This window comes from Amphibalanus amphitrite, unplaced genomic scaffold (genome assembly GCF_019059575.1).
Source record: "Amphibalanus amphitrite isolate SeventyFive unplaced genomic scaffold, NRLGWU_Aamphi_draft 000112F_arrow, whole genome shotgun sequence".
Classification (NCBI taxonomy): domain Eukaryota; kingdom Metazoa; phylum Arthropoda; class Thecostraca; order Balanomorpha; family Balanidae; genus Amphibalanus; species Amphibalanus amphitrite.
The window spans coordinates 152,515-178,887 of NW_024881607.1; the positions used below are offsets into that span (position 1 = coordinate 152,515).

At 50.9% G+C, this 26,373-nt stretch overlaps 1 protein-coding gene across 1 annotated transcript in view; it reads left to right on the forward strand.

The window, feature by feature from the left end:
- Window positions 1-26,373, forward strand: part of LOC122381031 (lysine-specific demethylase 5A-like) — a 203,143-nt gene that overhangs the window by 94,626 nt on the left and 82,144 nt on the right. The window contains exons 11-18 of the mRNA XM_043364719.1: window positions 1,273-1,454; window positions 1,799-1,953; window positions 2,124-2,251; window positions 4,217-4,411; window positions 4,990-5,168; window positions 10,508-10,632; window positions 11,208-11,358; window positions 25,031-25,157. Of these exons, the coding sequence (XP_043220654.1) occupies window positions 1,273-1,454; window positions 1,799-1,953; window positions 2,124-2,251; window positions 4,217-4,411; window positions 4,990-5,168; window positions 10,508-10,632; window positions 11,208-11,358; window positions 25,031-25,157 (1,242 nt within the window). The remainder of the gene's footprint in view (window positions 1-1,272; window positions 1,455-1,798; window positions 1,954-2,123; window positions 2,252-4,216; window positions 4,412-4,989; window positions 5,169-10,507; window positions 10,633-11,207; window positions 11,359-25,030; window positions 25,158-26,373) is intronic.

Sequence of the window (26,373 nt, forward strand, 5' to 3'; positions counted from 1 at the left end):
TGGTATGTCGGCTGCGGTGTCACTGACTGGACCTGATGGTATGTCGGCTGCGGTGTCACTGACTGGACCTGATGGTATGTCGGCTGCGGTGTCACTGACTGGACCTGATGGTATGTCGGCTGCGGTGTCACTGACTGGACCTGATGGTATGTCGGCTGCGGTGTCACTGACTGGACCTGATGGTATGTCGGCTGCGGTGTCACTGACTGGACCTGATGGTATGTCGGCTGCGGTGTCACTGACTGGACCTGATGGTATGTCGGCTGCGGTGTCACTGACTGGACCTGATGGTATGTCGGCTGCGGTGTCACTGACTGGACCTGATGGTATGTCGGCTACGGTGTCACTGACTGGACCTGATGGTATGTCGGCTGCGGTGTCACTGACTGGACCTGATGGTATGTCGGCTGCGGTGTCACTGACTGGACCTGATGGTATGTCGGCTGCGGTGTCACTGACTGGACCTGATGGTATGTCGGCTGCGGTGTCACTGACTGGACCTGATGGTATGTCGGCTGCGGTGTCACTGACTGGACCTGATGGTATGTCGGCTGCGGTGTCACTGACTGGACCTGATGGTATGTCGGCTGCGGTGTCACTGACTGGACCTGATGGTATGTCGGCTGCGGTGTCACTGACTGGACCTGATGGTATGTCGGCTACGGTGTCACTGACTGGACCTGATGGTATGTCGGCTGCGGTGTCACTGACTGGACCTGATGGTATGTCGGCTGCGGTGTCACTGACTGGACCTGATGGTATGTCGGCTGCGGTGTCACTGACTGGACCTGATGGTATGTCGGCTGCGGTGTCACTGACTGGACCTGATGGTATGTCGGCTGCGGTGTCACTGACTGGACCTGATGGTATGTCGGCTACGGTGTCACTGACTGGACCTGATGGTATGTCGGCTGCGGTGTCACTGACTGGACCTGATGGTATGTCGGCTACGGTGTCACTGACTGGACCTGATGGTATGTCGGCTGCGGTGTCACTGACTGGACCTGATGGTATGTCGGCTGCGGTGTCACTGACTGGACCTGATGGTATGTCGGCTGCGGTGTCACTGACTGGACCTGATGGTATGTCGGCTGCGGTGTCACTGACTGGACCTGATGGTATGTCGGCTGCGGTGTCACTGACTGGACCTGATGGTATGTCGGCTGCGGTGTCACTGACTGGACCTGATGGTATGTCGGCTGCGGTGTCACTGACTGGACCTGATGGTATGTCGACTGCGGTGTCACTGACTGGACCTGATGGCGCGCACAGGAGTATGTCCGCTCCGGCTGGAACCTGAACAACATCGCCGTGCTGGACGACTCGATTCTGGCGCACATCAAGGCCAACATCTCCGGCATGAAGGTGCCCTGGATGTACGTCGGCATGTGCTTCTCCACCTTCTGCTGGCACAACGAGGACCACTGGAGCTACTCCATCAACTACCTGCACTGGTACGTGCCATTCTCAATGGGGTGGTCGGTTACAGGCTATCTTGATATTCGGCTTACGAGCCTCAGGTTAATCGAAAGGGACTCTTTATTCGCCGTTAGCCCGGGCCTCGGCACTGGCTGCAGCTGCCTGGTACTGGTAGACTGTGCCGTATGACTTGAGAGTTGCGCGGGTCAGCCTAACTGTACACTGTTTGTCACCGTGCCGTGTCGCCGGATAGAGGGCTTTGTGAACTCCGGCCGATGCGTCAAACCACGTGTGTGCCTGTGTACCGGCTGTGTGTACCGGCTGTGTGTACCGGCTGTGTGTGTACCGGCCACCAGTGACCGTCTGGCCTGTGGCGCAGGGGCGAGCCCAAGACGTGGTACGGCGTGTCCGGCCTGCGCGCGCAGCAGTTCGAGGAGGCCATGAAGTCGGCGGCGCCGGAGCTGTTTAAGGCGCAGCCGGACCTGCTGCACCAGCTGGTGACCACCATGAACCCCAACGTGCTGATGGCGGCTGGTGAGTGGCGACGGCCGGCCGGCCCACGCGCTGTGAAACTTAGCGTTAGGCGCAGGCCAGCCAGCGTTGGTGTGGCCAGTGTGACGTGCATTGTGCAGCCAGTGGATGTCTTTGATGTAGCGAGGGGAGGGCTGTCGGCCGCTGATGCTGACCGGCGGCGGTGTGCGCAGGTGTGCCGATCTTCCGCACGGACCAGCACGCCGGCGAGTTTGTCGTCACCCTGCCGCGCGCCTACCACACCGGCTTCAACCAGGGGTTCAACTTCGCCGAGGCCGTCAACTTCGCGCCGCCGGACTGGGTACGACCGCCACCCGCGCCCACACTCAGACCAGCAGAGGCGTGCTCTTATCTGTCGGATCACTTCAAGGCTGTTTTTAGTCAAGCTCACATCAAAATTATCTTTACTTATCGGTACACTCGGGGGCAGATTGATGTTCTACAACTCTTTATCCACCGGGTTCCTATGGCTCAGCATTGGCAGCAGCCGCCTGGTACCGGTAGACTGTGCCGCTTCACTTACTTGTCAAGCGGCACAGCCTACCCACCCGTATGACACCGGTCTGGGTCGGTGGCTGGAAGGTGATGTGGGCCGCCTGTGACGTCCGCGCAGCGGTGAGGGCCGAGCCCGGAGGCATGGCTCGGGTCGGCGCGGCGCGGCGGCTGGCGAGGGCTGGGGAGTGAGGTGGGGTGGGAGCACGAACATCGCGCGGCTGAGCGAGTGTAGTTAACTTTCGCGTCTCAAGGCGCCAATTATTCTACCTAACAATTGTGCTAAAGCAGTTGTTAAAATGTCCTATCCCCAAGACAGCGCCTATCATCATACTTGCAATGCACATTACGACACACTTAAGCGTGGCAATGGGACAGCCGATAGAACTTATGTCACTCGTGCATCGAGGTGCGGTGCTATATTTTGTATAACATATTAGTATTAAGGCCTTGATTGAGCAGATTGGTGTCTATTGTTTCGCACGGCAATCGTCCAGAAACGTGGGAACTGGGGGTTATGAGTAGTGCCGCAGCCAACGCCCCAATTTAAAGCGATTATTACTGTTGCTCTAATATGTAGTCGCAGCCCCCAATAGCAAACCGTTTCAACTTGCACAACTCGGCCACTCAATGGGGCTCGAACCGGGCTTCTCCCACCGGCCAATTCACGACACGAGCGTTCATCCACTGAGCTACCGAGAATGGTCCTCGTCTGCACAAAACAAAATGACATTCACCCGCTGACCGCCAATGACAGTATTGTGACATTTGATCGCGTTTGACCGCGGCGGGTGGTCGCTGGTTTCGGCAGCTCAGTGGATACACGCTAGCGTCGTAGGGTGACCGGTTGGAGAAACCCGGTTCGAACCGTCCCGGGTGCGCGGCTTATTTGTTCCTAGATGGAACGGTTTGCTATTGGTGGCTGCGACCACACATTAGAGGAACAGTAAGAGTTGCTTAAAGTTGGGACGCCGCGCTATCCAAAAACCCCAGTTCACACGTCTCTGGACGATTGCTGTGCGAAATAATAGATACCAATGAGCTCAATCAAGGCCTTAAACATGCCTTAATACTTATCGGTTAAAAACAATGTAGCTCCGCAACTCGATGCACGTGTGATATAAATTCTATCGGCTGTCCCAATGCCACGTTTAAGTGTGTCGTAATGTGCATGGCAAGTATGATGATAGGCGCTGTCTTGGGGATAGGACATTTTAACAACTGCTTTAGCACAATTGTTTCGTTAGAATAATTGGCGCCTTGAGACACGAAAGTTAACTACACTCGCTCAGCCGCGCGATGGTTCGTGCTCCCACCCCACCTCACTCTCCAGCCCTCGCCAGCCGCCGCGCCGCGCCGACCCGAGCCATGCCTCCGGGCTCGGCCTTCACCGCTGCGCTGACGTCACAGGCGGCCCACATCGCCTTCCAGCCACCGACCCAGACCAGTGGCATACGGTGTGGGTAGGCTGTGCCGCTTGACAAGTAAGTGAAGCGGCACAGACTACCGGTACCAGGCGGCTGCTGCCAATGCTGAGCCATAGGAACCCGGTGGATAAAGAGTTGTAGAACATCAATCTGCCCCCGTGTGTACCTAGCCTATCAAGGTTGTGAATCCTTCGTATCTGTGTGGTATGGGTTTGGATTGGTTTTATGACTTTGTGTCGTTGCCATTGATGCTTGCTTGTCACTGCTATTTGACGTGCCGGCGGCTGACGGGGGTGGAGGCTGTGTCTGACCGCCGTCTGACGGGGCTGTGTCTGGCCGGCCGGCAGCTGGCCATCGGCCGCCAGTGCGTCACTCACTACTCGCAGCTGCGCCGCTTCTGCGTGTTCTCGCACGACGAGCTGGTGTGCAGCATGGCGCTGGAACCGCAGCGGCTCAGTCTGCTGGTCGCCTCGGCCACATACCAGAACATGCTCAGCATGATCGACGACGAGCGCACCAGCCGCACACAGATGCTGGAAAAGGTGCGGCGGACGGGCCGGGCCACTGGGTGCCCTCTGTCCCCACCCCTCTCCATCACCCACCCCGCCCTCCCCTCCTCTTCCTATCCCCGCCCTTCTCATCTCCCCTGCCTCCCTCCCTATCCCCGCCCTTCTCATCTCCCCTGCCTCCCTCCCTATCCCCGCCCTTCTCATCTCCCCCTGCCTCCCTCCATTTCCTCTCTCTCTCTCTCTCTCTCTCTCTCTCTCTCTCTCTCTCTCTCTCTCTCTCTCTCTCTCTCTCTCTCTCTCTCTCTCTCTCTCTCTCTCTCTCTCTCTCTCTCTCTCTCTCTCTCTCTTCTCTTCTCTTCTCTTCTCTTCTCTCTTCTCTATTCTCTCTTCTCCCTTCTCCCTTCTCCCTTCTCCCTTCTCCCTTCTCTCTTCTCTCTTCTCTCTTCTCTCTTCTCTCTCTTCTCTCTCTCTCTCTCTCTCTCTCTCTCTCTCTCTCTCTCTCTCTCTCTCTCTCTCTCTCTCTCTCTCTCTCTCTCTCTCTCTCTCTCTCTCTCTCTCGCCGGACTGACAGTGTCGCCGGACTGACAGTGTCGCCGGACTGACACGTGCAGGGTGTGCGGAGGGCCGAGCGGGAGGCGTTCGAGCTTCTGCAGGACGACGAGCGCCAGTGCGACTACTGCAAGACTACCTGTTTTTTGTCGGCCATCACGTGCCCATGCAGCCAGCGGCTCGTCTGCCTGCGACACTACGACAAGCTGTGCCAGTGCCCGGCCGCCAACCACGTGCTCAAGTGAGTGGCCGCCGCGGCTGGCTGCTGCCAGCCGACTGAACTCATCAGTCCCACACAAATCGGCTCTTTATGGGCACATGCTTGAGGCATATCAAGCAAACAGGGTTGTGCTCGACTAAAAAAAAAATTGCTGATTCGACTCATCATTCAGCTTCAGAAAGCCTCGACTCAACTGTGACTCAAATAAAAGCCTGATTTTTTTTCTTTTGAATCGACTCATGACTCAAGTGGCTCGATGAAAAAATGAGTTGACTCAACTCGACTCAAATGTTGAATTTTACTTGTTTCGCCTCAAAATTGACTCAAAGGTAAACAAGTTGTTCAGCGGTGGGGGGGGGGGGGAGAAAAAATCAGGCAGCCAGGGCTAATAGGCAAAAGTTTTGCGGGTAGGGTTATTCTATAAAGCGTGTTCGCTACAAATATCGCGAGCAGTCCTGCAAACCTCGAATCACAAGCGCTTTATACCAAAGCCAATAGCGATCCTCGAAACTAGAAGCAAAGAACACTTTAGCCGAAGATTGCTGTTTCTTCTTAGAATGCTATAGACCGTCGGCCCTGAGCTATGTTTTTTATGTGTGATTCTGAATGTGTTTGTAAAATATTTCGTTTTGGGTATGGTTGTGACTTGTGGTGTTGCATCTTTTCTATCATTAAATTGCTACTGTCAACCAATATCTGGCAAATCCATCAACGCTCACAAACCAAGGTATTTATTTTGTTTATTGGTAAATGCTGAGTCTGCTGGAAAATGTATCCTAAGTACAAAAAGTGATTTAGACCAAGCAATGTTTGACTTTTTGCCCAAATCATTAACTTTATTATTTAATTAAATTAAATTAATTATTTTATTTATTATATTTATATTCTATTATTATATTTATTTATTTTATTTATTTAATTAAATTAATCAAATTTTTATGTTAACATGTTTGTGGATGTAAAAATATCTTTCCCTGCTCAGAAATGTGCTGAAGCTGATGCATCAAGAAATAAAAAGATTAAGATAAACATGATATTCAGAAGTCAAAACCATGTGTATGATGCCTGGTAACTAGACACTTATTTAGACCTTTGTTTCTAGAAACTTGAGTCAGTTGACATGTTTATTTTTAATGTCCGACTCTATAACTGTCCAAACTTATTTTGCCGACCTAACTCTGATTCAACTCAACAGCTCAACGTTTTTATCCGACTCGACTCAACTCTGACTCACAACAGTTAATCTATTGTAACTGACTCGACTCACACCCGACTCAATTGAGTCAGAGTTGAGTCAAATTTCCGACTCGACTCATAAGTCGAGCAAAATCCGGCAAGCGAATGAGGCATATGCACGCCCGGACAAGATGGAACACTGGCAAACACTAACACATATATAACATTCTGTATGATAATACAGAAACACGTTTTAACTGGCCATATATTTATCAACTGTTAAAAAAGCATTGATTAAAACGTTAGTTTCAATCAAGGCTATGTAAACCCACAAACCCGGGAACAGAGGGGGGGGGAGGGGGGCAGCGGGAGCGCTTCCCCCCAACTTGAGAGCAACATTGAGGCAGCGATATATTTTTTTCCTCCTTTTTCCGGACATCTTTCCTTCTTGTTCCCTTTATACATCTAAACATCAACACACGGCATTTTCCTTGCCATCTGAATGGCTTCTGCTGATATAGTATCGATTTGACAACACCTGCACTATTGTCATTCCGCTTTGGTTTGGGCCTGACCTTGGCCATAAGTTTGGCAGGCCAAATTTTATACTGACCATTTTGAGTTAACTTTGAGAAATACATAACGTACAACGGTGGTCAAGTCGTTCTCGTTGCTATAGGTATAACACAGTTTACCCGCTCCGGGTGTGAGGGAGGGGTGTGGGGCAATGGGTGCACTGACGTGGCGCCCTCGGAAGGCCGGTATGGGATTGAAGCTCAGCGACACTAAGGGCTTGTGTGGTGCCTTCAGTTATCGTTAGCACCCTCAGAATCACCGGCGTAGGGCTCTCAGAGGCGCCGTTGAGGGTCCTTACTAGCGTTGCTGTGGGCCCTCATAGACGCTGGCGTGGAGCCGTTACAGACGGGTGTGGGGCCTTTCGAGCTGCTGACGCGAACCCTCTACAAGCCTACAGGGGTTCTCAGTGACCGGCAAGGGGCCCTTAGGCCGGCAGAAGAAGTCCTGTGGGTTCCTTAGAGACCGGCGTGGTACTGTCAGACGCCGGTAGGGCCCTCAGAGTCACCGGTGTGGGGCCCTCAAAAGTCACCATTGGGTCCTCAGAGGCGCCGATATAGGGCTTTAATAGGTACTGGTGTAGGCACTAAGAGTTGGGGGTGTGAAACCCTCAGAGGCACCGGTGTGGGACCATCACAGGCGGGAAATGCCTCTAGAACTGGCCCCTCATAGGCCGGTAAGAACTCTCAGAGGCCAGTAACGGGCCTTTAGAGACCACCGAGGGGCCCTTAAAAGCCGCAAGAGGCCCTCAGAAGCCGGCGTGGGGCCATGATGGAGATCTTAGTGTGGCTATCTAGGGCCCCGGAGGTGCTCTAACGAGCCCCATGGGGCCCTTCTGAGTCGAAATATGGCCATCGTTAACCCTCGCACGACCAGGCCATTTCTCATAACACGAACGACCAGGGGGGGGGGGGGGTTGTTACGACTCCCCCCTGGCGTTTCGAAACGGAAGGTCGTAGAGCTTAGCGGAAAAAACCAACGGATTGCTCTCAACGAGATCTCGCGATTGGTGGTATATTTTTTGGTCCTAGGTCAACATTTGACCTACTTATGACCGGTCAAAGGTCAAATTTTCCGAAAAAAATCAAACTTTTTCAACTTTCCGCGGCGATTGCGGCAAAACGGTGGGAGATATCGACTTGAAACCTTCACTATCGTGTTCCTTGATCAATTCTCTATCGTTTGGTATGTATTTCGTTTCCCTAGCTCTAAAAATGGCGCGTTGGGAGCGCCGGAAGTCGGCAAGGTCACAGTCGGCGGCAGAAATTCGAAAAATCAAAATTTAAATTTTTGCAATCTGATTGTATTTTTGGATTTGGGAGGTCCATTTGCTCCCTACAGAAGCTAATATTGCTGCATATTCCCATTAAGGTGACAAGAATTAGCAAAATAGTGGTTCGGGCGCTTTTCAAAAATAGTACCGGACGCTGTTCCTCCTGTGACGTCATAGCTCCGTGACATGACCTGACCCGGTCAATTTTCTTGCACCACACGATAGCCAATGCTTGCCCCAACATGCATGGGAAGTTTCATCATGATCCATCAAACAATGTGGGTATCACCGGCAGAAAACCTAGGGATTCGGCGCACACGTTTGGTAGCTGTCGGCCGGAGGCTGTACCTCTTATGACGTCATAACTCCGTGACCTGACATGACCCGATCAATTTTTTTCGGCAAAAGATGCGCAAAGGTTGCCCCAGAGGGTATTGAAAATTTCAGCCCGCTACGACAAGCCGTTTAGCGTGCACTTCGAAAAAACCTCAGGGTTTTTTCACGTTTATTGATCGGAACACCCATCCATCAGCACACATCAACCCAGCAGTACGGTAGCAGCTCACACTCGAGCATGCTACACACATTCTAAACATCACCAGGCACTCTCCCATAGCCGACATCTGTCACCCCCGTGATCCGTCAATAAATTTAGCGTCCGGCGCACCGCTCGCTGCCTGTCGCCAGTGTGTTTACTACCTATTCACGAGCCAGGCGGCGCCACGACGCCCCACGACGGCGGCCCCCGGCCCGGCGGACCGGCAGAGGACGGCGAGGGCGGCAACGTGGAGACCTTGGAAACGGTCTCGTGAGATAGGTTGATACAACCCCCCCCCCCCAGGCGTTCTAGGGTTAACCCTCAGCGGTCAAATGGCGCCGCAGGACCCCGAGGGTCCCTTTGAACCCGATGGGGGGGGGGGGGTACGTGTCCCCTTAGACCCTTAGCTACGCCACTGTTTCATATGCATCACGTCAGGTATTTTCGTTTGCCCCCCCCCCCCCCAACTTGAAAATCGTTCCCGGGCCCCTGTGTAAACCAGGTAGAATGCTCCCGACGAAATACTGGGGTCAAAAATGAATTTAATAACCGCGACTCTGGAAACCAAACAAACTCTGGTTGTCATGGTAACGGGGCAAATTTGGCATGAGTAGGTAGTAGGTACGCATCTAATAATTCATGTTTCAGCGAATTATTTCAGAAAAAAGCAAAGACTTGTCTGATCACTACTAAAGTGAATTGTAGTTTTCATAAACAATTTGAGTTTTTATCGGACTGGCCTAAATAATGTATAAATCAAGTCCTAAATTCAACGGCCCGTGCTGCTATAGGTTACCTCTAACGCCCTGGCCTCCAAAATCATCACTGGCTTATGTGCCACTGAGCGTTGAATATGGCCGTACGCTGATTGGTGGGATTACTGCATTTGTTGTTTAGAATGTTCACGGTGCTGACAGCGCTAGCGAAGGTGTCTCCACTTTTCGTAATGTTAAAACCCCGGAGCGCACCGCCCTGGTTTCAATTGACAGTTTCTTTCTGAGCGCCGATGAGGAACATTGATGAAGCAAAAAGACGCCTGTTGTGGCGAAAAAAACGAGCGAGCGTAAAGCCTGAAACAGACCCTTTCCGCAGTCAGGAAATCGCATGCGAGAGCCTATTCAAATATATGAAAGCACGCTCGCATCAATCGCGCGTACCTCCCGCATGCTATTGATGCGGGCAGAATTATAATGCATTTGAACAGGCTCTCGCATGCGATTTCCTGAATGCGGGAAGAGTCTGTTTCAGCCTTAGCGGGTGCCCCACACTTGACCTCGCGTACGGGTTGCGAATGCGTGGTTTTGTGGGTTTCTTCTAAGTTAAAGAATGCACCATTACACTCTACGCTGAGTGATCCACGCTGCCATCTAGCGAATGACTCTGCGTTTGTTGCAAACCTTTTCAACTCATCCATTTTGGTTTGGGGGAAGATATCGTGGCGAGTTTCGCCCAGCGCTAGCCCTTGTCCATTTCTAGATACCTATGGGGACGTTATTCATTCAGCTGCGGAAACGGTTTGCTTTGTGAGGCTTCAACTAGTGAGGAAGTACTGGAGCCTGGTGCTATAGGGCGTCGTGCTCTAAACTACGTATATCGAGTGGTGCGTATGTACTTCAGCCGTCGGTTTTACCTGGCGGCTCGCCTCCTCCCCTCCCCCTACCCTCCCCCACCCGTGGCTCTCCTGGACGAAAAGTAGATTTGAGTAAGGCAGTGCGTGTGTATTGCCGCCTGTGCCGTGTGCCGTGTAGTGCCGCCCCGTGCCGTGTGCTGACCAGGAGGCACCGGTATGTGCGCCGCCAGGTATCGGTACACGCTCCAGGAGCTCCCGGAGATGTTGCGCGCCCTCAAGGTGCGCGTCGAGAGCTTCGACCAGTGGATTCTCCGTGTCAAGGATGGGCTCGAGGCCACAGGAGAGGCCCGGCTAGGTAAGACGGTGTGTGCGTGTGCGTGCGTGCGTGCGTGTATGTGTGTGTGTGTGTATGTGTGTGTGTGCGTGCGTGCGTGCGTGAGTCAGCACTGCTTCATACAGAGTGGGTAAGACAGCCAGTGAGTCAGCACTGCCTCATACAGAGTGGGTAAGACAGTCAGTGAGTCAGCACTGCCTCATACAGAGTGGGTAAGACAGCCAGTGAGTCAGCACTGCCTCATACAGAGTGGGTAAGACAGCCAGTGAGTCAGCACTGCCTCATACAGAGTGGGTAAGACAGCCAGTGAGTCAGCACTGTCTCATGCAGAGTGGGTAAGACAGCCAGTGAGTCAGCACTGACTCAGATAGGCTGGACCACGGCAACACACCAGGTAGCTTTGACTAATGGACATATTTAAAGCTACGCGGTATTGGTTTTGGGTGACGTTTTGTGTTTGACTGCTACAATGCTACCTGCATCAGCCGGGTGGATAGCGGCACCCATGTGTGACTGTATGTGCGCTGACGTGTGCGACTGAGCAGTTGCGTTGCGCGGGCTGCGCCGGTGACTGGTGCCCGGTGGCCGGCCGCCAGGTCTGGACGAGCTGAAGGCGCTGCTGCAGGAGGCCGAGGCGAACCGGTTCCCTCAGTCGGACCTCATCACCTCGCTGGCGCTGGTGATCGAGGAGGCCACCAAGTGCTCCATGGTGGCGCAGCAGCTGGCCTTAAACAAAGTCCGCACGCGGTGAGTGCGCGCCCCGCCGTCCCCGCCGGCCGCCGGCCGTCCCGTGACTCCCAGGTGTGGTGTGTGTGTGTGGGGGGGGGGGGGCTGCGCGCGCGACGCTCGCTCTCCGCCGGCCCGGCCGGCTAGGCTATCTTGGTCAACCCGCGAGCTGCTGAGGGCGGGGGGGGGGGGGGAGGCGTTAAACGCCCCCACACTTTCGCCGCGTTATAGCTAAAAACCGGCGCGACAAATTTAGGATACCTGTAGGGAATTGGTTGAAGTTTGTTGCGAGTAAGTAAAAAAAAAAAAAAAATCTGTCTGAAAATTTCTGAGAAAATCGAGGCTTTAGTGACGTCATCCTTTCTGAGTTTTCGACCAAAAACGGTATGTGTTAAAAATCATATAAAATCACAGAACAAACGTAGACCACACGCCTTAAACGCCATTAGAGTGCCATACAACGAATGATGAAATGGCTATCTTCGATTTTTGATAATCGTTCTGCATTTTCCGAAATCTGGGCAATTTCTTGTAACACCTTCACGACCATGAGGCACACATTTCCTAAATCGATCTTTTTCGACACAACACATACTCGTATAATAGAATAAATGTTACCATCGTGTTCTACGCCCAAAACAATCCATTTAACATGTGTCATATGCTGTGAACACAAGTTTTGATTTTCGGTGATATATGCTCACCTGATTCACCTGACCTTGACCCTGACCTATGCTTATTCGTGTGGCACTTCTATGAAGGATTTTGCACACTTTTGACCGAGCTTATGAGGAGAGGCGCCCAGTATGATGTTCTAAACTCCATGCTGCTGAAAGCCCAATTTCAGCTTTTTGACCTGACCTTGACCCGAGCTGTGGCCTCAAATTCAACTTTTAAATACTCATCTGAAGTGTCTCGTCGTGTTCTTTCGTTTGCCGCGTCGTGCGTTTCGCCGCGCCTATTGGTTCTCGATTTATCGGCTGGGGACTGTTCCCCCCCCCCCCCCCCCCAGCAAACGGCGGGTGGCGAAATACCTCAGCAACTGCCGGGTTAATGTGAGCGTGTGTGTGTGCGTGTATGTGCCGCCGCCGCCGCGGGGAACCGATGTGTGCGTCGGCCAGCGCGCGCCCAGCACCGGAGCACGGAGCCGTCCAAGCACTGGCCCACCTGTCTGCGCTCTGCCGCCCCTCCCCGGCCCGGCCTGGCGCGCGCGCGGCGCATCCATCGGTGGCGCGCGGCTGCGCGGCGCCGCTCTGCTGCCCTCTCATGGCCGGCCTGGCGCGCCCGTGCCTGTGTTGCAGGAGCGGCACGTAGCGGCGCCGACCGATGGATGGCGGCGGCGCGCCGGCTGAGCCGGTCTCGGCGGTGCACGCGGCTCGCGCCCCGGCCGGCCCCGCGGGCCCGGTCGGCTCTGGCCGGCCGCAGTCAGTAGCCTGTCTGTCGTGACGCCAGTGTCGCTCGAAGACGTCTTTCGTTTTACTGCCGCCGGCTGACGAATCGCGCTGGTTTGCATCGCGTATAGTTTGTTGGCCTGAGCGGCGCCTGCCGGCTGCCGCTCCTAGCTGCCCCAATGGTAGACGCCATACCATATGCATACGAAAAAAACACTGGGTGCGGAACAATGTTTTAATTGTCCCGGATGTTTTTGTAGTTGTCTCTTGCGTCTTCAGCTTTGTATGTTAGCTATGGTAGCCAAACGGAGAAATGTTTTGAGGCAAAACCAAAACGCTAGTATCGCTGTACACCTACAAACGGACAGACCGTTTTGGCCGTCCCGTGTAAACTTCCTTTGTAGTGTAGCTAGTGTAGAGCCGTAAGCGTTGAGCACTAAGGAGGTGATGCTGGCTGGCTTGCAGTCGAGTGCGGCACACTAGGTCGCAGGATTCCGCGTGCCCCCCGCCCCCGCCCCTCCCTCCAGCTCCGGTTGTTGGGAGCGCGCTGCTCCGCGGTGCGTCCGTATGTTGTGTGTGCCAGAGGCCCGGCGTGTGGCGCGCCAGCGCCGCTGACGCCAAACCGGTGAGGTGGTCGGCGCACATCTGCATGCCTGGCCGCGCCGGTGCGGAGACCGGACCGCCTGTGGCCGACTGCTCTGGTTGCTTTGTAATACACCTGTACGAAGTGGTCGTGTGGTGCGTCGTGCCGTCACGTGGCGGCGGTGAGGCCCGGCCAGCTCAGCCAGCTGACACTAGGCCACTGCAGACCACACCGCCGCCGCAGCCAGCACACACACAGTCACTTTTTGATTTCGCTTTCAGCGCCAACAAATGTTGTAACTGCTATGAAGGCGCTGCGGCACCTGTAGGCTGGGTGGAGTAAGCTGTAGGCTGCGGCACCTGTGGGCTGGGTGGAGTAGGCTGTAGGCTGTGGCACCTGTAGGCTGGGTGGAGCAGGCTCTAGGCTGGGTGGAGTGGTCGACTCTGTAGCTGCTATGAAGGCGCTGCGGCACCTGTGGGCTGGGTGGAGTAGGCTGTAGGCTGCGGCACCTGTAGGCTGGGTGGAGCAGGCTCTAGGCTGGGTGGAGTGGTCGACTCTGTAACTGCTATGAAGGCGCTGCGGCACCTGTATGCTGGGTGGAGTAGGCTGTAGGCTGCGGCACCTGTAGGCTGGGTGGAATGGTCGACTTTGTCGCCACATACGGCCCGTCGAAAAGTCATGCGGTGCACAAAATAGATAATAGGGGAAGGCGGGGTAAGAGGGACCAGCGAAGGTTTGAGGCCGCATATCTTGCTACACTGGTCTCGTAACTCATATTGTTTATAGTCTCTTGAATGCTCAACCCTTCCTCTTTTGATATGTGCAAAGACTGAATTTCAAATTCAAGAAATCTAGGTGGTAGCTGCTCTGAAAGGAGGACATATCAAATCACCGACAAGAAAAAAAAAACGCGGGGTAAGACGGACCAACAAGCAGGGCCTGCTATCCATTCATGTTTGTTTTACTTCTGCACTGTATTCTTGTTAGTAAAAGTAATCAGAGTCGTAAAAAATCACAAAATAAGCCTTTATTCTATACTCGCATGTGATGGAAGTGCAACTATAGGGTGCGTCAAAAGTTTTAATACCTTACCAATCGTCCCTTCCTTTCAGTAAAAATAATGCAACAGGCTCATTTCACCGGTAAATATGTTCTCCATGAAGCTGGGCACAGCGTGAAACACCAGGAGGTATGCTAGGCGCAAAGGTCTGGAGTAGGTACTATGGGCTTCTGTTTGCTCACGCCCTCTTGACCGCCTTTTTGAGCTGTTTTGGGTCGCTGGGAAGTTTTGTCTGGTCATATCCTGCCGTACAATCCCTCAGAGCATTCGATTGGATTTAGCTCAGGGTTGTTCCCTAGCCTTGTATCATTCGCCCAGTTATTGGGAAGATGCTCCTGGCAGTTGGCACCACCTCTAAGATCAGGCAGACCAATGAGAAGGAGCATTGTCTTTCCTGAAAATGCTGTCCGACCTGTGTGGCACCATGCGCCGCTGAAGAACGCAGCCCACGGTGGCCGTGCTGTTGATGGCAGGGAGACAGACAATCTTCAGGATACCTATCCCTGTATAGTAGTCAGCATCGATCACCATTTTCAGCGGAATCGCGTCCAGCTAGCCCAGGCCCTTATAGGAAATCCTGCGCTATGCCATCAAATGAAGCCAGAATTTCACGTTAGTCTTTCGGGACCCTTGCCATGTTTTCAACCCATGCTCGCTTTATCTGGTGGTTTGTTGGTAAAACAGGTGGAATAGAGACTTGTCTCTAATGATGGCCCGTTTCTACTCAGTTCCACTCTTCCACCATCCTGTTCTTGCCTTTTTGGCAAAATTGTAGGCTCTGGAATCCCCGATTTCCCGCTAATTTTGGCCCTACATGAGCCTTATGGGCCTTTAGTACAGGGATGTTAACAAAAAACTGACACATTTCATTTCCGAATGGTCTATCTGTAGGAATTTGATTAGATTTATCGTCCTTTGATCTCGTCGACACCAAAACTGTCCGATCCGATAAGTTATCTTTCGCATTAATGAACAAACATGATCAGTAATCACAATTGACACAAAGAATCGCCGGATCACCAAAGCCGGCCTACGCCTTTTCCACACGAGTCTTCCACATAATCACTTTACTCATAAGTCATACTCCTCCCAGATGCCCCTAACCCCCAAGCAATATTCCTTGTTCCTCTCTTACCAGCGCCTCACCCCACCTGACCCAAAAAGCCATACGTTCAATTCACTTAACAAATAAATGACCAGTTCACGTGCACTTTTGAAGCAACGCCCTTTCAAGCGGTAACATTGAATCACATTATCAGGGACCCCTTAAATAACCAAGGCCCCCTCATTAAACGGGGGCCACTCAGGTAACTTTTGGAGTCCCACAGATAACCAGGGGCCGGCAAGATGGCTCAGGTCCGTTTTTGACAACGCTGTTATTGACGTCATGTGCGAGCCCTTTGCCACCAGCAGAGGGCCCTTTCAAGTCTTTTGAGGGCCGTTTAACGTCTCTTGAATTCCTTTTGAGGCCTTCTAAGGGCCCTTTGAGCAGCCGAGGGCCTTTTAGGCCTTTTTAGGACATCTTGACGTCAGCTGAGGCCGTTGGACGCCAGCTGAGGACCGTTTGGGGTCTTCTGATGATCATTAGACGCCAGCTGAGGGCCCTCTGACACCAGCTAAGGACCCTTGGAGGCCTTCGGAGGGCCGTTTGACGCGAGCCCAGGGCCCTCTGACGCCAGCTCAGGATCCTTTGACGCCCTTTAAGGCCTTCTGATGTCCATTTGACGCTAGCTGAGGGCCCTTTAAGGCCATCTGGGGTCCCTTCGAGACCATCTAAGGACCCTGTGACGCCATCCGAGTGCCCTTTGAGGCCTTTTGAGGGCCATTGAACTTTCACCACAATCACTCTGGCTGCGCTTCTGGGCATTTTATGGACTGATATGGGCTTGCTCGGGAACGAGATGGCCCCTCCCGGTCTTTTCAATCATTATTTCAGCTCATTTTTACACGGTCTTCGGAGGTTTAAGGATTAGGCCTCAAATCGGCCCCAAGTCCTTTGAGTTGGCCTCCCCAACTCGAATGGGGGGGAGGGGGGGGGGGCACGGCGCTTTTCGAGGAGCGCTGTGTCCCGAAAGTTTGGACTTTGAATTGTGAAAAAACCGCCCGCTCGCCGCAAAACGCAAACGCCGCAAAACGCACGCCCGAAACGCCAACGCAAACGTCGCAAACAAAAACAATAAACAAACGCACGCCTGTCGCAAACCGCAAACAAAACGCAAAAACAGCGCCCGCGTCGCACGCCCGCTAACCGCCAACCGAAAACGCCTAAACATCGCCCGAACGCCGCCAAAAGTCAACACCGCAAAAAAGAAACGAAAAAGCGGCCGCCAACCGCAAACAAATTTAGCACCGCAAACGACGCAAAAAAAAACCGCCCGCATCGCCCGCCCACCCGCCGCCAAACACAAACACCGCAAAAACACAAAATGCCCGCCCGCCGCAAAACGCAAACACCGCAAACCGCCCGCGTCGCACGCCCGCTAACCGCCAACCGAAAACGCCCAAAAATCGCCCGCCCGCCGTCAAAAGTAAACACCGCAAAAAAAAAGAAACGAAAAAGCGTCCGCAAACCGCAAACAAATTTAACACCGCAAACGACGCAAAAAACGCCCGCCCTCCCGCTGCTAAACACAAACACCGCAAAAAAAAACACAACGCCCGCCCGCCGCAAAACGCAAACACCGTAAATCGCGCAAAACGCACGCCCGAAACGCCAACGCAACGACTGGCATACCGCTAGGATTCCAGAGATTCAGCAGCTTTTTGGTCATTTTCTCAAATCAAAAAGATCTCTGCAAAAATATCCTGGATGGAAGCGCCCAACTAAAAAACGGATGGCACGTGCGTGTTCCTCGCCCCCAACTTCCTTCGGGTCAGTTGTCATTTGGGTCACCTAACTCATTGACGACCGGTTGGGTGGACTAAACAATGCGCCAAGACACGTAGGTAATTGTCAAAGAGAATCCTCAGAATGGTGGATCCCAAAAGTTTGGAACTGTAACTTTGACCCACTGGATGACACCTTAAACAGTTGCCGACCAGATGACACCCATTGTTTGGTCACTCACGCGGCACGCCATAGTCTGCTTCGCGGGTGTGCCGAAATGGCCCAAAGTCCAAATTTCCGGTGTGCAGGGTCACTTTCAACGGCACGTGGCACGTGGTTCTGGACTTTTCCGGCCACCTTGCGACATACCCATGGGTAGTGCATGACCGAATGGTGGTTGATCCGCATAGAAGAAAATGGGGGGGGGGGGGTCGTTTGGATCGTTTTCGAGCAATCTGCCGCGGAAAACATTTTTGTCATTTTCCCCATTGGCTTAACATGGAAATTTTCAAAGTCACGTGGCACGTGTACCAGATTGTTCCCGAAGTAGAGACTAGTGATGTCAATTACGGAAAATCTTGATACCGATACCAAACCAAATACAAACAATAACAATGGAAGAATACCGAAACCCGAACCAACTTAGTAAACTCAGGAAAATACAAACTTTTTACCAAAGTCACAGCCTCTTTTACATGAGGGACGATTCACAATACCAACAAAATACCAAATGCATTAGGATTGAAATACCAAATACCAAGTTGGTATCGGTTTGGTATCGGTATACCAAAAAGCTGGTATCCGATTGACATCTCTAGTAGAGACCGATACCAGAACCTAGATCACCTGGCCCACTAGAAATCTGAAAAAATCAGAATTTTTGGAACAGCCGTTTTCTCGAGCATCAAGTTGTACCTACTGATCTCAGACAGCTTTTGCCAAATTGTCAGGGAACTCAGATTTGTTTTCAATAGAAAAACAATTTTAACGAATAGTGTTTTAACTATTGACAACAAACCTTCGGTTAATCACAACACAACGAACATCACAGCACAAGATAAGTGAAATGGTCACAAGCTAAGCCTTATGAGTTACTACTTACAAGTTAAGGGCTAAGGCCGTTAAGGGCTGGCCAAAATTCGGCAGTGTAACACGGCCTTTACACTGCCAAATTTTGGCCACGACCCTGTCGCCGAATCACGTCGTGTAGGAAATCGGCGAACAGTTCACCGACAGAGGCGAACAGTTCGCCGACAGAGACCGATTTGCAGAAAACGGGTGGGCCCCCCCCCCCCTAATCGTGCGCGGGTCGAAGCTGATCCATGATTCGGCGAATATCGTGAATGAATGGCGAATCTGTTGCGAATAGTCGGCGATACCTTGGCAACAAGTCGGCGCACGCAGCAACATGTTGGCGGCGACTCGGCGACTGTTTGGCGATAATGTTCGTTTATTTTAGTTCGGCGAACGGCCACGAAATTTTCATTTTTCATTACGGAGCGAGCGAAGCGAGCGTAGTCTTTCCTTAGATTAACGGAAATTTCTGAGTATGAGCGGCCGGCCGGCCGGCCGGCCGTGCGGACGCTTTTGCGAGGCTTATATCTCAGCAACCACTTGACCGATTTACACGGGGTAATTTTTGTAGGGTAGCTTCATTCCTTCTACCAAGTATTGGACTATTCCCGATGCATGTGGGTGACCCCTTATTATTGGTGCCAATCGGAATTTCTTTTCTTGGAATTCCAATTTTTGTCCAATTCCAATTTGGAATTTGGACGGAATTCTTAACATTTTTTGGAAATTAATCGGAACACAAGGCCTTTAAAATTTAAAATTTTAAAACGGAGGCCTTTAAAACGCTTTTAAACACTTTTAAAATTTACGCAAAAAATGCAAAAATCGTTAAAAATTGGAATAGCCCCCGCTTTGGACAAAATTGGAAATTTACTTGGCAATTTCTTGGAATTGGATCGGAATTGGAATTGAAATTTCATGAAATTGGCACCACTACCCCTTATGCACGTGCCACGCGCAAAACGAAGAGGTGTCAGTTTTGTAATTGTTGCAATATCTCGGTAACTACTTGGCCGATTGCGCTGAAAGTTGGCATGTAGGTAGGCACCCACTAGGCACTGCATATCCATGTACCAGAGTTGGGGTGCTGCTGCACGTGCGCACGTGCAGGGGTCGTTTCCAGATCTCGAGAACGGCTGGACCGATGGCGCTCAAATTTGGTACACGGTTAGGGACCAGTTAGTAGGGTGCCGTGCACAAGTCAGTTGGGACCCATTTTGCACGTGCGCACGTGCAGGGTGCCGCTCCCAGATCTCGAGAACGGCTGGGCCGATTGCGCTCAAATTTGGCACATCGCTAGAGACCGGTTAGTAGGGTGCCGTACACAAGTCAGTTGGAGGTACCCCCTCGAAATTTCGCACGTGCAAGGCTCACCCTCTCGCTCGCTCCGTTAGTCGCCCCAAAAGGCGCTATACTGGTGAAATATTCGTGGCGGTCGTTATAAACCGTGAAAGTCGCGAAGTGGACAACGACTGGTCTGCGAAATGCCAAGACCGTGGAAGAAAGATCCCGAATCGGTCCGCGACATAGGATGACTTGCATATTCGCGTACCAAAATTCGGCAGTGTAACAAGGGCCTTATCCACCTCACACCTGTTTCACGAATAGTCTTAAACACCGCTCGCCGACCCACCGACGCAAGCAGATGTCTCCTGCCGCCGCTCGAAAGGCCCACAAAATGGTGCGTACCCATTTCGTTTCAAAATGCTGCTATGAACTTCTAAAATGCTGCAGAATTGTGTTATTTGAAAACTAGTTAATGCTCAAGCGAATTTTGGCTGGTTCCTGTGCAGAAAATCGAAAAATAGCAGAGGAAAGCCTTAGAGCTGTGGAACAATGCTATCTAACTATTACACAAATGACATCGAGAATAACTGGTAATGGATCCCGATAAATGAGATTAGGGGAAAGTGGGGTAAGACGGTCAGTGTAGGTAAGACAGGCACCCTTTCTGCAGACCAAACCAATAGCGCTACGAGCGAGAAAAATTCGGACCAGAATTGCCTTTCTTACTACACACCACCATTGAAGCCTGGTGAATTTGTGTTCAGTCGATAATCTTTTATTTTAATTTCTTTAAAACACTCATTTCATTGAAAACATCCATATAATGTATTGTGCAAGCTTTTGTGTGCAGCACTATAGAGTTAAAAACTCGCAATCACTTGTGGTACACTCATATGCCACCAGTGTTCATTTACCGCGGCTTTGCTTCGTCTCCATCAAATTGTCCACAGAGAAAATCGTGCTGAACTTCTGACATTGAGTTTGGGGTAAGAAGGGCAACTATGAATCCAATGGGTCTGTAATGGTGAAAAAAAATTGTTGCTGTAGGAAAAAAGAAGCATTTCTAATAAGAATAAGCTCGATTCCGATACTCACAGACATGTTAGCAATATTCCTTCGGCACAGTTTATTCTCGAATAATGAATGTGAAAAACGGTTCTACATGGCTTCTGAACTAGGGCCTATATACGAGCATACGCCTTCTGCACGAATCTGCCATATCCGAAGCACTTGAGACCAACGAGCGACTGTATCAATGCGGCTAATCTCGGGCATTTGTTGCGAGCTGTGCTGGTCGGTGAAAGAAGCTGGCCGTCTTGCCCTACCTATGTGGCCGTCTTACCCCATAGGGTGGGGTAAGACGGGTTTTTGCAAGGTTTTGCAAAAATAGCTGCAGTTTATTTGTTGAATCAGGCCTAAGTCTCATCTTCTGGCAAATGGAAGTAAAATGTCTAGAAAAGGTTTTCACTCAGTTTCCCGTTTCTATGATGTTTATAACAGGCCGAAAAATTGCTCCAAAGTTAAGGTGCCCGTCTTAACCCACTTTCCCCTATGTGCACTAGGCAGCCCTTGGGGCCAGTTTAGGCTACGTTCTGGACTCTGGTGAAGGTCAGTCAGGGCATATTTTAACAAATTTTTACTGCGTCCCAAAGTTGAGCAGAGGGCACGTGCTACGACTAAGGGCACAGGGCAAGGAACAGAGTAGGGCACTGAGGAGGGCAGAAAGTAGGGCGCGGCAGGTTGCGGGTCATGGCACAGGACATTTTAGAGGGAACGCCGGGTACAGGTCAGGGCAGACAGCAGGGCACAGGTCAGGGAACCGGACAGGGCAGGGACGCAGTGGGCCAAATTAGCAGGGGCTACGTCCCAAGGCGAGGGGGCTGCGTCCCAAAATGGGACGCAGTAAGTGCCTTAAAATATGCCCTGAGGTCAGTTCAAATTTCAAAGTGGATATTTTTGCATAAAATGGGTATCGATTCGATGCAGCTCGTCGCGGGGAGTAGGTATAATGGTGGTCTTTGTTTTGCGCTACGTTGTCTAGAATTCCTAAAAAAATGAGGTTGAAAATTTGACGTCATCAATTTTGAAGTGTTTTCGCCATAACTGGCCAAAAAAAGAGGTATCAATCAAATTTGACATGTGGATAGAAGTTGGGATAGGCTATCTTATATATTCCGGTTTTTGAAATTTCAAAAAATTGGATTTTTGGCTATTAAAATCAAAAAATTACTTTTTTATTTTTGGGGGTCAAAATCCAATTATTTTAAAAATCCGAGATAGCAGTTTTGTAATCCTGTTAATTCTACACCTTTCACTGTTAGGTTTAACACGCGCAGTGGAAGGGGGGGCGGATTTCGCCCACCCCTCCTGTTTTTCGCCAATAACTCGCGCCGCAAGCATAATATCAATGTGAAATTTCGGCTACCTGTCCAGAATTGAACTGCGGATCTTCTCGTGCAAGAAGTAAGAAAATCGGTTCACAACTTTTCTAGTAATAGCGGTGTAAAGTCAAACATCCTGCCGCCGCGGCGGCGCGGCGGCGCGGCGGCCGGCGCTAGCCGTTACGCGCCGCCTGAATTGTAGACTGTGCCGGGGCGGGACGGTTCCGTCTTTACATCGCGCTCCTTACCGCTGATTATATTAGATTCGCGTCAAATTCGGTGAGAAGACTGAGAAATGTACAGGCAATCATATGGTCAAAGAATTTTGAAAATCGGCCGGTAACAACTTGAGTTATGAGTGTGTAAACACAAAATTGTGATTGCCGCGTTTCCCGCGTCGGCCGATGCCGCTTCAGCCGGCGACATCTTACCCTTCGCAGGCTTCTAACTGCCATATTTATTGTTGGATTATCTAGAAATTCACCATACATACTCACAAATGTTTGTTCTTTCGTATAGTGAAAGATTTAAAAAAATCGGCCGGTAACTTTTTGAGTTATCGGCGTGTAAACGCAAAAAAGTCGCTAATATGGCAAATTTGACCACATTTGACCTCATTTGACCTTGAAGATATTGACCTAGGGTCATGAAATTCACAAACAACAGAGTTCCCCATGGCCCCCACCTACCCTCCAAATTTCGTCTTTCTAGCTCCAGTGGGAGCTGAGATCTTAGGGGGGGGCGACATCCGCCCCCCCCCCCCCTTCCACTGGGCGTAGTACTCGCAACCCTTCCACTGCGCGTGTTAACATTTTCTGTGTCTTTGAAGTTGTAGGCCTAACAGCTCTTCCCGTGAAACCTTTTTTGGTCGAAAATGGCAGAACATGACGTCATTCTGACGTCATTTGCGGCCAACCTATCATGGCCTCTGGAAAAATGATCACAATATGTAGAATTGATGTCCGGAGGGGTCCTGAAAGTTTGGTGACGATATCTGCAGTCGTTGAGATCTCGACAACGGCTACGCCGATTGCGCTCAAATTTGGTGCATCGCTAGGGACAGGTTAGGGGGGGGGGGGGGGGCAATGCACAAGTTATTTGGAGGTACACTCGGGGGCAGATTAATGTTCCACCTCTCCTTGTCCTTACCCATCGGGCTCCCATGGCTCAGCACTGGCTGCTGCCAGTGTTGCCTGCCCTCAGCACTGCTCAGCACTGCCTGCCAATGCCAGTGCTGCCAGTGCTGCCACTGGCAGCAGCCAGTGCTGAGCCATGGGAGCCCGATGGGTAGGGAGTGGTGGAACATCAATCTGCCCCCGAGTGTACCCCCTCGCAATTTAGGACGTGTAAGGCCCACCCTCTCGTTCGCTCCGTTGGTCGCCCCAAAAGACATTATACTGGTGTAAGGCTTCTTATGTGGTCACACACCGCTATTCCCAGTTGTGCGTCACCTGGGGCGTTCCACGACAAATCGACAAATAAAAAATTAAATTTGCACCCTCATATTTTATTTTTCGTTGAAAACTGGTGTAAGGGGTTGTGATGGGCTGGGAAGCCAGCTGAGGCGAGGATTTTTTTCTTCGAACAACGGTTTCCGAGATATAGCCTCGGGCAATTTCCTCAAGGAGCGTCATTACCTATCTGTACAGGGCGCGGTGATAGGCAATCTTTTGTGATCGAACCGGCTGATTGCGGCATAACATATTTACTGGTGTGTGTGTGTGTGTGTACATGTGCTAATGTTTGTGCGAATCAAAACTACTTCCATTATCCATTGAGCCATCTGACGTGCGAGTATGAAAAGCCCCAGTGTACTGTGGATTATTCGTGAATACACATCTGTATCTGTATCTGTATCTGGAGGTCACGCTGCAGCCCTATGTTTGGCGGCCTATAACTCAGAAACTATTGGTTTTCTACGATAAAAACTTTATATGGTTTAACTCACAATCAGCCAACAAACATTTTGGCTATCTCGGATTTTCAATTTTTGAAAATTTTGATCACGTGACCTTTTGACCTATTTTTCGAAGAGTGACCTTGATATTTTCCCCACTGAAAGTTGCAATTTTGTCTGATGACGATTAAAGCCTTGTCAATTGTCATTCATATGCGAAGATAAAAAAGTGGCTATCGCCCTGCGTTGAGCTCAGGTCAGGTCATTTTTATGACGTGTCCATTATTACGAGCGGGAGCGACAGCGAGATCTCGAGAATAAAGCAAGATAGCGACAAGCGGTAAACGTTGCAGGGTACACACGGATAGGTTCTATAATTTTTACTGAGGTCATTTTCAGGTCAGGTCAAAGATGACGTCACAGGAGCAAAAAGGAAGTCAAATTGCGGCACTACATATATATGAAGTTTTTCTCGAACAACTTTCAAGGTATCCCAGCTAGGAACAAACTAATAGCACCATCGTGATCCTCTCGTCGATCCGCATCGAAACATATGTATGTTGACCTCGAAAGGTAGAAAGGTCAAAAGTTGACCTTAGGTCACGTGACCTGAAAGCCAAAAATATGATAGTTGGAAGACTAATTATGATATGATAGATTATGATAGGTGAAAGACGCTAGTCTTCCATCTATACCTACCAAATTTGAGATCGATGCCTCCTTTTGGCCAGGCTATAGCGAAAAACTGTTCAAAATTGGTGACGTCAATTTTTCAAACTCAATTTCTAGCAACTCTAGACAACGTAGCGCCAAACAAAGACCACCATTAGACTCCTCATGACGAGCTGCATCGAATCGATACCGATTTTATGCAAAATATCAACTTTGAAATTGGACCTATAGCCTAGCCTGACCTGACTTTCACTAGAACGTAACTTGAAGGTTACCTAACCCACATAATCGTATTTGTTATGGAAAGTGTACCATAGAACACGTATCAAACGGCACTTTCATATTGTGACCCTCAGTGACCTGACCCTTGTGATCCGACATGGTAACAGTGACCTCAAATAGCAAAATATGTGCTTGGCAAAAAATTCACCCACTCCCGGTGTGTGTGTTACCCAGCGCCGTCCCCACTCCCGGGGTGTGTGTATGTTTGTGTGTGTGACCGAGCGCCGTGTCGCGGACAGGACCCGCGGCCAGGGCGAGTCCAAGTGCCGCCTGACGGCCGACGAGCTGACGCTGTTCCACGCGCACATCTGCCAGCTGGCCTGCCGGGTGCCCGAGCAGGACGAGCTGCGCCGTCTGCTAGACCAGGTGAGAGCAGCGGCCACATGCAAGGCCGTCACATACAAGAACACACCACACACCTCACACACCCATGTACGCACGCAGGTCAGGTCAAAGGTTAGGTCGCCAGAGGTGATCGAAAGTAAAAGTTTGCCAAAATACACTTTTTTGCAGAACGTTTTTCTGCAATAACTTTTGACTCTGCAAAACTTGCACGAGCTTACTTATGCCAGCATCGTGTTCCTCTCGTCGAGATACATCGAATGAACTAGGTACAGTTTGACCTTGATAGGTAAACATGATTTTTTTGGGGGGGAATATTTGTTTCTGGTCCCTAAAAAGCTGTTTCTGGCACCTAATTGCTGATCAGCCCCAAAATGCTTATTCGACCCTAATATCTGAATCTGGCACCTAATTGCTTCCACACAGCCTAAAGTTGCCAGATCGTCTAGTTGAACTCCGTATTTGCTGTTTGCTGATTCAGCACCAAAACCAAAACATCCAGCACCTATTTTATTCCACGTTTGCCTACCTAATTCGCGTAATCTTCCTGATTTTATGTATCCTAACAAACATGAACGTTGCATTCGGTGATGTCAAGTGCCATTTTCGCCAGTGGAGATAATGATTAATGCCATTTCTAGCCAAAAGAGAATCACTAGCCAGCTATGGTGCAGCATAGCAAGACGCTCCTATACCAGCCCGCTATGTAGAGATTATTGCACCCTCAGCCATTTTAACGTGAAAAGTTTGGATCCGTCACTTCCAGCCAGGCTCTCCGGTCATAAACTGGAGTAAAGCAAAATGTCAACTCTGAACAGACATGCCACGCAACCGGCCCTCTTTTCAATATTATTAGCTTTCTGCAATCATCGTCTGACTCCATCTCGATCAAACGCAGCATCCGGTTTCTGCAGGGGCGTTTGACTGACCGGCCACACAATAACCAAAAACAAAATCAAAGCTTCATGCGCACATAAGTAAGAAACGGATGAAAAAGGCACAACCACGGCACAACTCTGCGCGGCGAACAACGGACAATGCTCGGGGGTTACATGAGCAGAGTTAATACGCATTACAAACGGACTACAATGGTGAGCGAATAGGAAAATCCGTTCCCGATACTCATTTACTCGCTCATGTAACCCCGGTAAATGTCCCACGCAAGATTCCGCGTTTCTTCAGCGGCCTTGAACGGAATGAAAACATTACATTTCTTTTTTGGAGCTTAAAATGACGTCAA